The sequence below is a fragment of the Eurosta solidaginis genome, chromosome 1, assembly GCF_040869045.1.
Source record: "Eurosta solidaginis isolate ZX-2024a chromosome 1, ASM4086904v1, whole genome shotgun sequence".
NCBI classification, from domain to species: domain Eukaryota; kingdom Metazoa; phylum Arthropoda; class Insecta; order Diptera; family Tephritidae; genus Eurosta; species Eurosta solidaginis.
This window is the reverse complement of record NC_090319.1, coordinates 351,177,651-351,191,574: the sequence shown is the minus strand read 5'-3', so window position 1 is coordinate 351,191,574 and position 13,924 is coordinate 351,177,651. Positions and strand designations below refer to the sequence as shown.

The 13,924-nt window shown below is 32.4% G+C and overlaps 1 protein-coding gene across 3 annotated transcripts in view; it reads right to left on the bottom strand.

Moving 5' to 3' along the window:
* LOC137238065 (uncharacterized) overlaps nt 1-13,924 on the bottom strand; it is a 115,211-nt gene that overhangs the window by 16,352 nt on the left and 84,935 nt on the right. For all 3 annotated transcript variants that reach the window (XM_067762640.1, XM_067762638.1, XM_067762639.1), the window contains exon 4: nt 4,720-4,891. In XM_067762640.1, coding sequence (XP_067618741.1) covers nt 4,720-4,891 — 172 coding nt within the window. The remainder of the gene's footprint in view (nt 1-4,719; nt 4,892-13,924) is intronic.

Here is a 13,924-nt window from a genome sequence, read left to right as displayed (position 1 = left end):
CTTACTCGCAAGGCATATGCTTTTTTTTTCAAACAGCATTTAAAACTCCATTCAAAATTTGGGATATGATCAACCTTTTCTTTGACCTTCGGCAGAAAAGAGTCTTTGAAATATTTGTGCATAGAAGAGAATGAGTAGTGATGCAGTTTAACCATGTAGACGGCCCAGGAATAAACTATATGTCAACTTTCCATTGAAGAAGACCACATTACTTCAAAGGTCTGATTTGAAGGCTGAAGCGACCGCTTACTCCGAAGAGAATACTTTATTGCCTACTCCAACGGAAAAGAGACTGCATAGCTTCATGAAGATGATACACGATGATAAAAATTGGTAACACTCCGGTAAGAAACCAATAACTTTTAGATAACAAATTGTTTGCACTCCGATAACAACATAGTTCAGAAGACCAGGGTGGAATAGGGGTCGATATAATTAGAAAATTCTAGCGAGATTTTGAATTTTGCGGTATATTTTTAAGTAACCTTCCGCCTAGCTAAAAATTTGCGATTTTAAAGATAATTTAGAGACCAACGAGAGTGCCTACCGATCACAAAAAGCTAAGCTAGGGGACGCATGGATCAAGGTATTAAGAAAATTCGCATTGAAGATTAGGAGGAATTAAGAATGAATTTTCAAATGACTAACCACTGAGCTATAAACTGGAAATTTCAAAAATCCTTCATAGCACCGAAGCAATGCAAAATAAAAAAGAGAAACACTTGTTCTGTACAAATGGAATGTGACATAAGTTTGACCGAATATGAAATTTAACCAATAGCCATTGTGTACAGCTTATTGGAATTAAAGCTTTACGAGTAGAGAGTAATTTCTATACCTTTAACTGCTTTTGCAAAAATTCCCGTATAAATGAACTTAAATAAATTGATAGTCTTAATTCGGTAACTGCGTTCCACTTTTGAACTTTTTTACATTTTTTTTTAAGCTGTTCACAATAGGTGGTACCTGCCCTAGTAGGGGAAACTCCCTTGGAAAGCATGAAGGTCCGTCGTGATACCACATAAAATAAAGATGACCTAAGCTATAGCTGCTTAGCATCTAAATGCAAATCGTCGATAGAGTTTCGAATGCGACCGATCTAAATCGCGACCGCAATGTTTTCGCCTATGTTCGCCTTTACACAAAAGCTATTGCTAAAATTTCCTAAACAAAATCCATAGACATTATGCATGTTTTAAGCACATATTATCCGTTGCGTTTTGATTTATTTATACAAACGAGGTGTTCAAATATTTTTTCCTTCCTTTCTGTTATATTTTTTCATACTTCGAGCTCTATCACAGATATCTGTTTAACATCATTAGTGTCTGCAAACATCAACTTAATTTTAATGTTATACGAGACGACTTGAGAAAATTCCAACAAGTTCAAATACGAACAAATTTATAAGAAAAGAGAAAATATAATAAAACTCGGAAAATAAGACTTATGACACCTGCAAAGAAAATGAAAAAAAAAAATAATAATAAGGAAATAAGTATCAGAAGTAGATAGGTAAGTGGATAAAATCTACGCGACTTTGATGGCAACGGTGCTAGCATGACTGAAAACTTGGATGACAGTAGCAACGGCGACTAAACGGAAATTAATAAGCACTTCTAATGATTTTCACAAAGTTATCACCACATAACACCACTCAGCTGGATTATTGTAATTGGGCGCTGGAGAGGTCATTAATGGGAATAAACTGAAGTCCATACATTTCAAAGGACTTTTGTGTGTAAATTACTTTGTCGTTACCTACTACATCATTTTAAGCTGCTTGGTCGTTATGAAACGTTTTTTCGCCAGTGTCAGCGTAAATTTAAATAATGTAGTTTTTCACATATGTACAAAGAACAACTATTTTGTAAGCGTATTTAGGATTTTTTTCATGAAAAGATTATAAAATATGACGTTACGATATGGAAAAAAGTTAGTTATTACGAAAAATTTATGTTAGTAAAAAATTAATAAATTTTCATAGTATAATGCTTAATTAACATGACTAAATTTCACATTGAATCGTGTTGCTTTAACACTAAAAAAATATTAATAAATTCAGGCTTCCATTTTCGTTGTTGTGAATTGCTTGCCCTTACACACTTTCCGCATTATTACAGTATACTGCAGAGCCTACTCCTCCCATTTTTTGCAAACATCGGTAAGCACGCAAATAGCCTCTTCTGCTCCTGTTATTATTTTGGAAAAAACATCGGTATATTAGCAAACGGCCTCGTTTAGCACTCTTGGTGACGCAGCCACTTCTTTTGCGACTCGAAGAGACACGTCGAAGCGTGGGTAGGAAACTGGGTAATCTGTCCGCTAAATGTTTGATAACGACGTGCGTTATTTTTTTTCGTATGTTTTTTCCACCAAACAAGGACTCCATAGTATAGAACTGGCTTTACAATCGCTATTAATATCCAACGAAAAAGACAAGGCATAAAGTGTCGTCGAGGCCTTCTTCACTTTCTCCTCCATGTTGAGCTTCCACGTCAACTTACAGTCTATAATTAGTCATAGATATTATGATCAAGGGGTCACCTGCAGGCTCACACCTCTTAGCATAAAATTAGACAATTTCGTGACCTTTAACCTATACCGACATAGGTAATGGTATGTACTCATGCCACCCGAATAGCCCGATCAGTCAAACAGCTAGTTTTAGAAGACAATTTGAGCTTATTGCAAATATGACGCCACCTGCGTACGTCGTTAGTTTGAAGGGTTCCACATTTATACATCTGAGCAGTTTGTTAACAACCAGTGTCAACAGGAGAGGTAACAATATCCCACCCCCCTCGCCCCAACTCCCCCGTCCCTCCTGCGGCGTGCCCCTGTCCACCGATTTTACAGTCTCCATAGCGAAGTTATTTTCTTGCAATCAACCATGTAGACGATGAGCTGTATGTACTTAAATTCTCTTGAGACCATCACCGATCGGCTGTTTGGGTGTTCGGGGCTGAAAGCCCCGGCAATGTCTTCGAAGAATTCTAAGGAGTACTCTTTATTCCAAGGCTTCTTCTATGCTTAAAATCACTCTATGCATTGCCGTGTATATCGCCTTGCCATGGTCTACGCATCTTGTGTTTTGAAGAATAGTTGTTTGTATTATAACATGTATCATGGTGTACTATATATGGGGTATTCCATCCCAATGTTGAACCCAACCCCTTTAAAATTGGATGAAAGTTTTTTTTTTTTTGTTTTTCTAGCTTACGAAAGACGTTTTTCAGAATTTTTTCAAATTTTTTCATACAACTCAAAAAAAGTTATGAATTTAAAAAAAAAAAAACCGTTTTTGTTTTCAAAATGCTATAACTTTTTCAAAAATTGACCGTTTGGGATCTTTTTTTAAAAAAATGTGTTTTTAAATGTACTTTTGGGAAAAAATACAAAAAATTTTTAAAGTTTTTTTTTTAATTTTTCAGTTTTTCGAGATTTTTCGAATGTCGCTATTTTTTTTTTCTCGTAAAAAACTTCAATCAATTCTGCAATCATCCCCACTAATCCCGGAGTGGGCCGATTTTTTTTTATATTTTTTTTATTTAATTGAAAAAAAAAAAATTTTTCAAAAATTAAATTTTTTTTTTATCAATTTTATTTATATAACAAAAAAATGTAAGAAAATGATTTTTGAGTATTCTTTTCTTAAGCGAGTCATTTTAATAGTAGATTACCATAATATATAAAGAAAAGAATACTTAAAAATCATTTTCTTATATTTTTTTGTTATATAAATAAAATTGATAAAAAAAATTTTTATTTTTGAAAAGAAATTTTTTTCAATTAAATAAAAAAATATATAAAAAAAAATCGGCCCACTCCGGGATTAATGGGGATGATTGCAGGATTGATTGAACTTTTTTCCGAAAAGTACATTTAAAAACAAATTTTTAAAAAAAAAGATCCCAAACGGTAAATTTTTGAAAAATTTATAGCATTTTGAAAACAAAAACGGTGTTTTTTTTTAAATCATAACTTTTTTTAGTTGGATGAAAAAATTTGAAAAAATTCTGAAAAACGTCTTTCGTAAGCTAGAAAAAGAAGAAAAACATTCAGCCAATTCTAAAGGGGTCGGGTTCAAAATTGGTCGAAATGGGATGGAATACCCCATATACACATCTGTTAACATTTCAGAAATGAAAGTAGAAATGATGTTAAGTTAATTGTTCTGTAGTCTTTGGGATACATATGACCTTTGGTAAGAAAACGATACGAGTACGTGTCCAAGAGTTTGGTACATGATTCAGTTTTATGCACCCGTCAAATATTGTTTAGATCAAGTTGAACTGGGTTTTAAATTCCCTGAGGAGCCTATAAACTACGCTGTTGTTCCTGATTTCCTGTTATGTTAATCGTGAATTTCTACATATTATAAAATAATTTGCATTGTTAAATTGAGAGGTGTTCGATAAGAAAAATATTGAAGCGATGCCAGAAATTCAGAGTCGACTTTATTTTGGGGACCACTATGCACAAATATATTTTATTAAATTATGGGCTTATGGGTAACTTAGAAAATTTGAGACGGCAACGCTGTGTGCAATATATAGAGAAAGGGTGGCAAAAACACACGAACTAACAATTGTTTTTTTTTTTCTATTTTTACAAAAAAGTGCAGAAAACGGAAATTAAAACACAAACAAGAAAGAATAAAAACTACTAAAACCAAGTGTTACGGATATATTTAGCTTGTTTTTGTGGTTTCCTTACCGCCATCACAGGGAAAACTCTCAGCCAACACGTTGAATAATTTATCTGCTAGTAAACAGCGACCTCTGGGACCCAACGGCACACGACACACCGGACATTTGACTGAACGGCTGCGGCAATTGTTACATAACACATGCCCGTTACAGCACTGCCAACCAGGGGGGCGAATAACCTAGATTATAGGAGAAAGTAAACAAAATCATGTGAGAATGTGGACAAAGTTCAGATGCATGTCCATATATATGTATAGCCGTTTATATAATTGCATGTGTAAATATGAATGTGTGTTTGAACATTTCGTGTGTGTGTTCAATTGGTTTTATTTATGTTTATTTTTTTTACCTGTTTAAAACTAAACCCAAATTTCATTACAAAAAGTAAGTAAGCACGCATAACCAACACGCAAAGGCGTTAACACAAACAAACATAATTACCCACACAAACACATACATTTTTAGAACATCAACAAGGATATGCAAAATGAATGTCAATTTGCATGTGCCAATTCTAACACATTGCATTTACATGAATTAATTATCTTATTATGTAATAATAAAGCTCAGTGGTGCCATTTACATATAACTTACATTGCATGTAACACGCAGCAACAAAAATTACTTTCATATAAATGTGAATGAGTACCACAAACCACATCAAAGTGCATTATGCCATCTTTTGTGAAAGGTTTGGAAGGATAAATACTCAGGCTTGCAATGGCATGAACTATTTCTCTTTGATTCGACTCAAGAGAAATCACTTTGTATTTGTGACTAATACATCAAATATTTAGCACACATTTTTGCTAAATTTTAAAAGGCAGGAGAATGATTTTAATGAAATTAATTAAAACAACTAAGAACGCTACTGTCTTCGGCTGTACCAATGGCTTGAATTTATACCTTTCACGAATGAAGCTGAGCAGTAATCATATCTCAGTCGTAATAAACGTATTGGCTGTATAACATATTTGATATTTAGAGAATAGATGTACGTACTCAAGCGACATTTTCTATAAATAAAAAATCGGTACTTTGTGTGAGGATACAAAGTTTCACGTTTCTTGTGGTCTCCATGAGATATATGACGTCTACGTAAATATTTGATGAAATTTGAGGATGTTATCTGTAAAAATTGTGAAAATATTGAGAATCTGAAATTATCCAAATGCGCATTTTCCACCGTTTAAGCTAATATCGTATGTACAAGTTGGACGAAATTGAATGTATACGGATGTTATTAACTTGCAAGTCGATGTCATTTAAACAGACTTTAGCAAAGCTTTGCATAAAACTTCTCACTCAATTTTATTACTAAAAGATGTCCTCATGATGTTTAGCTGGCGCTGCACATAGGTATATTTTCAAGTTTTAGGCGGTCAAAAATATTTTATTGCCTATATCTTCTTAAAACAGTTTAATAAATTAAAAATTATAATAATTTGTATTATTAATCGGTTATATTAAAAAAATAGATATTACACTGTGTAACACTAAAAATTTTCTGCGCAGTGAGGCTATTTTTCTTGTTGTACACCAAGAAGTGTAATAACTTAGTTCTGTCTTTATCTAGGATAAATTTTTAATAGGTTTTATGAAAAATTATAATAATTTGTATTATTAATCGGTTATATTAAAAAAATAGATATTACACTGTGTAACACTAAAAATTTTCTGCGCAGTGAGGCTATTTTTCATGTTGTACGGCAACGAGGGTGTATCAAACCCTCTATCTAACCCCCTATCTACAAGTATCTGCAGCTAAATTTAATGCGGTTGGCAAGCTAATTGTGCCAAGTACCATATTCAAAACTAATTTACAATTGGACGGACTTGGAAACATAACAAAACTGGTTTTGAGCACCAAAGATCAAAAAAAAAGAAATTTTTTTTAACATCCTAAATAAAATAGGTTCTTTATCAATTTATAACTTTTAAAAATCACAAACACCATTAATAATGTTAGTATTTACCTGTAATATCAGAACCCATCACAATTACTCAATTTAATTGTTTTAAAACTTAAAATATTCACGTTAAAACATGCAATTTCACATTGGTTAAAAAAACCATAACACGCGTTTCAGAAATAGCTAAATTCCGATTACTTGACACCTAACGCCAGATATGCGATGAATGGCAAGGGGTAGAATTATTGTTCCTCTGTCTATTCTTAAGCTGTGGGGGTGCTTTTTTTGTAATTGTGGCAACTTCCAGAAATTCTACTATGGCCGCCTAAATGTATAAAATCTACCTACACTTAGGGAAAACGACGTTCTAAAATCCAGCAACACCGGGCTCATTTCAAACCTTTCATGTTCTTACTTTTTTGTTCTTTAAAAACGAACAACCTGTTCTCAAAACAACTTAAAATATGAACAAATGTTCTATTAAGGAGAACAATGTTCTTAAATTAAGAAAAATGTTCTTAAATTAAGTTTAAGAAAAAAGAAACGGTATAATTCGTGTGCATTAAAATGTTAAACACAACATTTGGCATCACCTACCAAGCAGTTGTAGTGGAACAGCGGCTACGATGTTGCGGTTGCGATCGTGTTCCGCGAGCTCGATCACCGTCAAACTCTGAAGTTTTTTAAAACAATTTTTTTATATTCTATTTTTTTAACTCGTATTTTTCGTTCAGTTCCACTTATATATGTACAACTTATTTTCAAACTTGTTATGAAATGTTTTAAGTGTATATTCAGATTGCATAAATAAAAATAACAATTTCTCAATAAGAGAAAGACATGAAAAAATGCATATTATGCGTTTTTTTCATCTTCTGGTCTTTAATAATAGCTTTTTTGTTATTAATATTTTTTATTAATTACAAAAAAATTATTATTAATAAAAATAAATAAATAAACGGGTACTAATTGCAAAAATCACCTTCCCACTCCATCCCCCCATCCCTCCTCCAAATATCAAGAAAAAACCGTTCTTGAATTGAGACCGAAAAATATTAAATCAACCACAAATCGTTCTCGAAGCGTGAGAACGAAAATTCTTAAATCAAGCCGAAGTAGTGCATGAAATGAGCACTGAAGGTTTACACATCAATACCAAAGTGGTCATAATATACAAATGTTGTGCTTGGAAAAAGTGTTCTTAAAACAAGCCCATTGGTCACGAGTTAAGAAAAAACGTACAAACCAGACTTTTGTCAACGAATGTTCTTAATTTTGAACTTGTTTCGTTCGTTTTAGAACGATTTTTTCTCTGAGTGTATGTACGCTGCCTATCCGTACGTCAGAGGATAGATAACGAAACCGTTGTGTATTCATAATTTCACTATAAAATTGAAAAAATCACTGCCTTCACAAATAATATACATATATATCACCGATATCTATGATTTTTTCAGACAAAAATTTATGCTATATACGTAAGCATTTGGTGAAATTTGAAGTTTCCAGCTATTAAATTGGGGCAGAAATTACGAAAAGTTTCTTATCTGAACAATCGGTTGTAGGGAAATATGCTATATATACGACCGATCCCTTCGAATTTTTCAGACAACAATATTTGCTATATACGAAGCATATGGTGAAGCTTGAAGCTTCAATCTGATAAATTGAGGAAGATATGACAAAAATCCCCTTTTCTGAAAAATCGGCTGTAGGGGGGATATATACTATAATGGTCCGATCAAAAATTGAGGGACTAATTTACATAAAAGCAGACAGGCGGACATGGCTCAATCAACTCAGTTCTTCATCCTGCTCAATTTTATCAGGTTTAAACTCTATCTTACTTAAATTCGCAATGAAGACCCGACCCGGCTGGAAGTAAACAAGTAGATATTACATGACCCCAGCAGAACAGTTACATAATGTGGTGGCTGTTGGCAAAGTAAGCAATTCTTATATTGAGTTTATTTCCTTTACTTTCTTTCAAAATTTAAATCTTGGAAGTTTTTGTTTGTCACATAGCAATTTCTCACCTTAAGCCAACAGTAAACCCTTTAGATTAAAATCGAAAAAATGCACATTCATTGTTCAACCAAGAGTGCGACGATGTATGTAAGTAGAGCCTTCCTGAATCATTTCCATTAATATTTATTTCATTATTTTTTTTTATCCACCCTAATATGTAGAGCGTATTGTGTACTATACATACGTATGTTGCAGCTTGTGTCCAAATATTCTATAGCATAAGTTCGTTAAAATCAAGCGTGTCGATTAAAACCATAAACCAACCACAAATATAGCCACCTAATTCGAATCAAATGGCAAAAATTTCAATACCTGCTTTTAACATTATAAAAGAAATTATATTTTCATATACATACGTACAATTTTAATTATGCACCTTCGACTAGGCTGTTTTTTGTCAACACCACGCGTCTGGAATTCAATCGCTGCTTCTGTGAGAAACTCTCCAGACCAAAACAAGTATAGATGTATTCTTTAGAGCTACTTTTCTAATCTTGAAACTTAAATTAGCTATCTAAAATAATTTCAAATTACTTCTCTGTAATTCTTCTATACTACTTTCTTATACTCGTTTTTTATATTTTTTGATCTGTAACTTAAATTAACATTTAAGCATATTTTGTTTCATATACAAATTTATAATTGAATTGTAATACGTGGTTGTTGTACTCTTCAAAGATTTCATTATCTTAATGTACTAATGTGATTCAATAAATACAATACAATACAATACAATACAATACAATACAATACAATACAATACAATACAATACAATACATTACAATAAAAAACAAATGCCTAGCACCAATATATGTATATTAAGCTGGGTTGATTTGCATGGACGAAAGTTAACCCATATCGCGCCATCGATTTTTCGATAGGTTTTGGCCTCAAGAAAAAAAGTTCCACTAAGCATACCCAAAAAAATAATTTTCGAGCCTGCAAAATTTGAGTTTTTTGACTTTTTTTTCTTTGATTTTTAAGGTTTTCTTCATGAACTACTTAAAAAATTTTCATTTGTTTTTAAAATTTTCATGTATACCCTGTTCGACTCAAAATTGTCCGCTAACAAATTTTGCGATAACAGTTTTTTGAAAACAAAATATTTTTTGAGTTTTGAGGAGTGTTTTTTTGAAAAAATTAATTTTTTCGCCGTTTTTTTTAAGGGTTTCTTCAGAAACGTGCAAAAGTGTTGCCGATGAAAGCGAATTTGTCTCATAGTTCCTGTCCCACTTAAAATTATTCGAGCAAATCGCTGTCGTTAACAGTTTTAAAAAAAAATTTTTCTTTTTTGGTTTTTGGGACTTGTTTTGGTCGAAATTGATTTTTTTCATTTTCAAGGCTCCAAATCATTTTTTATGTATATGTGTCTCTTAGACCCACTAATAAGTATACCAAAATGATCAGGGGACGAGCTGAGTTGATTTAGCCATGTCCGTCTGTCCGTCCGTTCGTCCGTCTGTCCGCCTGTCAGTTTGTTTGAACGCAAACTAGTCCCTCAATTTTTGAGATATCTTGATGAAATTTGGAAAGCAGGCATACTTTGATGGGGGATTTGACATTTTTCCGGATCGGGCCACTAAAGCATATACCTCCCATACAACCGATTGTTCAATAAGAGGGTTTTCGCCATTTCTACCCCATTTCTGCCTCATTTTAACAGCTAGCAACATCAAATTTTACCACAAGCTTATCGTCAAGATCGAACATATTTATAATATATATCCCATATAACCGACTGTCATTTTTGTCGAAATCGATTTTTAGTCCGATTTAGCCGATTTTTTCAGACAACTATCTATGCCCAATACGTAAGCTTGTGGTAAAATTTGATGTTGCTAGCTGTTAAAATGACGCAGAAATGGCGAAAACGCTCTTATTGAACAATCGGTTGTATGGGAGGTATATGATATAGTGGTCCGATCCGGTCGATTCCGACAAATGTCAAATCCCCCCTCAATATATGCCCGCTTACCAAATTTCATCAAGATACCTCAAAATTTGAAGGACTAGTTTGCGTTCAAACAAACGGACAGACGGAAAGAAATAAGGACGGCCGGACAGACGGGCATGGCTAAATCAACTCAGCTCATCTCCTAATCATTTTGGTATACTTATTAGTGGGTCTAAGAGACACATATACATAAAAAATGATTTGGAGCCTTGAAAATGAAAAAAATCGATTTCGACCAAAACAAGTCCCAAAAACCAAAGAAAACAATTTTTTTTTTTTTTTTTGAAAAACTGTTATTGCCAACGTTTTATCGCATAATTTTAAGTGGGATAGGAACTATGAGACAAATTCATTTTCATCGGCAACACTTTTGCACGTTTCTGAAGAAACCCTTAAAAAAAAATGGCGAAAAAATAAATTTTTTCACCAAAAAACTCCTCAAAACCCAAAAAATATTTTTTTTTTTTTTCAAAAAACTGTTTCCGCCAAAGTTTTTAGCGAACAATTTTGAGTCGGACAGGGTATACATGAAAATTTTAAAATCAAATGAAATTTTTTTAAGCAGGTCATAAAAGAAACCTTAAAAATCAAAGAAAAAAAGTCAAAAAACTCAAATTTTGCAGGCTCGAAAATTATTTTTTTGGGTATGCTTAGTGGAACTTTTTTGTCCTGAGCCCAAAACCTATCGAAAAATAGATAGCGCCATATAGGTTAATAAATCGACCCAGCTTAATATACATATGTATATGAAGTGTGCATGCCCAAATGTAGGTTTTATGTTAAACATGCGTATGTAACATTTTCAATGAGAATTTCGATGCGTATTTGCATAGATTTTGTATAGGAATTGAATATGAATATTCGATTTGCATATCATAAGCACATGCAGTCATGCTTTCTTAGTATTATACATATCGACATATCTATATACATTAGAGTGGTCCTTATACGGGCCCGATTTTTTTAAATTTGATTTTTCGGCAAGACACTAACTCAATTGGTTCTCCACGCTGAGAAACTGTTTGAGAATTTTCAAAATTTTTTTGAAGAATATTTATGGGGCGCTACCAAGGATTGAATATGATTTGGTCAGTGTGATGTATGGGCATGGTCCTTTTGCGGTGCTATTTACTATTTTACCTTTTCTAGTAACTTTTCACGATTTTTTTTGTCCAAAATAGCTAAGATAATCTTTTATATGCAGACTGAAAATGATATATTACTCCGGAGTCTTTTTTTTTTTTTTTTGCTATGCTATTGCTCGGGCTCTGAACAGAGAGAGCATGGAGCAGAGCTGTGGCATAAAAAAGTGATAGTATTTCTTACGCTCTGCTGCGAGCTACCACGTCTTTCAGAACGGAGCAAATAGCATAATAAAAACTCCAAACGAAATAATGTTTGTTGCGGAACGGAAACTCAAAAAATGTACTGATATTTTCTCTGTTCGGTATTGTAATACAGAGCATTTTGGTTGGAGTTTTTATTTTGCTATTTTCTCCTGTCTAAGACACGACGTAGAACGTAGTAAAGCATAAGAAATGATATCACTTGTTTATGCTACGGCTCTACTCTATGCTCTGTTCTTGTTTAGAGCGGCTATCAATTCAATTAAGTTGTGTTGAGCATGGACGTTAAATAAAAATATTTCCAACATCCACATATGCAGTTTAAAATATCAAGGAGCTTTATTGAAGAACTTCTACTACTATGTTTTTCATTGTATTCGGTTTTAATTCAAACTTTTGGCTAAAAAATTTAAAATAAAAGATTTCATTTACTGAAGGTGCTTCAAGATTTGATAGCTCAATGGCTAGAGCACACTATTGTTATTCGAAGCACGTAATTTTTAAATGCGAATATAAACTTCTCTTTCTTAAATTGAAACTCATCTCTGGCCACTCATGTTCACAAAGACCGGTATAATCTATGTTTAAAATAAAAATGGGTCTGTCATATATGTAGTACAAAAAAGTTTCAGATTTAGACTCATACTTTTAACAGTGTATGGCCAAAAAAATCATGTATAATCTAGACATGGTGAAAATAAAAACTTGATACTTATGTGTTAAAATTTCAAATAAGGTTTGGTTTCGTTAGAAGCACTAAGCACTCACTATGTATTATACTAGGTTGGCCTCAACCTCAATGCATGGACAAAAAAATAAAAAAGTTAAACAGCTCAGGGAATGATGTATGTATTTCACTAACATTTTTTTACATTATATTTCATTTTCAAATCATCAATAATAACGTACCAACGTCAATACGCCGAGGGAGAATGATTTTTTTTAAGTCGAAAAATAAGGACCGCCCTAATGTACATATATATGCATGTTTACTTAATACAAGAACGAATTGAATAATTAAAAAAAAAAGATTCTAATATTAATGTAAATATGAACAAATGAACAAGGGGTGTCAACCAATTATATGTAAATCCATAACTTAACCTTTTTATAGACTTTCATATTTTCTCAGAATGAATTTATTAGTATATTCCGATTAAAATATTATTACTTTTTATTATCTATTCAATATTTTGTCATTTCATCACAATATGCTTATTATGTGTTTATATTGTTTTGGCTTCTTACTTGGTAAATATGATTTTTTTAAATTTCATGTAGCCGCGATATTAAACTTACGCAGTCTGCCGGAAGTCTTCATTTGTTCCAAGCATGCAGCTTCATCTAAAACTAAGATGGTGTTTAAGAAAAAATATTTCTACGTTAATAAGTTTCTTTCTGCGTGTGTTAAACTAACGTTTTATCAAAAAATTTAATAAATGTATCTATAAATTCACTGCACTAGGCACTGTATTTATAAGAAACAAAGGGGACACGGGTTTAAGTAAATAAATGCACGATCAGAAATAGAATAAGTACGATTTGTTGCGTTAAAATAAAAAGATTATTCTTTTATTTCAATTATTTTTTTTTTCACAATTCTTTACAATTAATCACTTTGAAAGAAAATATATATATATATCTATAAATCTTATAAAATAAAGTCGCTAAATGCCATGTATGAACATAACTTCACACAGAATACTCCGATTTTAAAACGCTTTTTGCATTTGAAAGCTTAGCTACGTGAGATGGTACAGTTAATATAACTTGAAGATATATATTATAGGGGCGTGGCAAATTGCCAAAATGTAGCAAAAAATCATAAAATTATAACTCATAAACGGATGGATGGATTTCAAAAATTCGACTTTTCATTAAAACTTTGAAATATTTACCTTCGATCTGCATCAAAAAAAAATACTTGATTCCTTTCTTATATCAGCCAAATTGTTTAAACAAAAGTAACA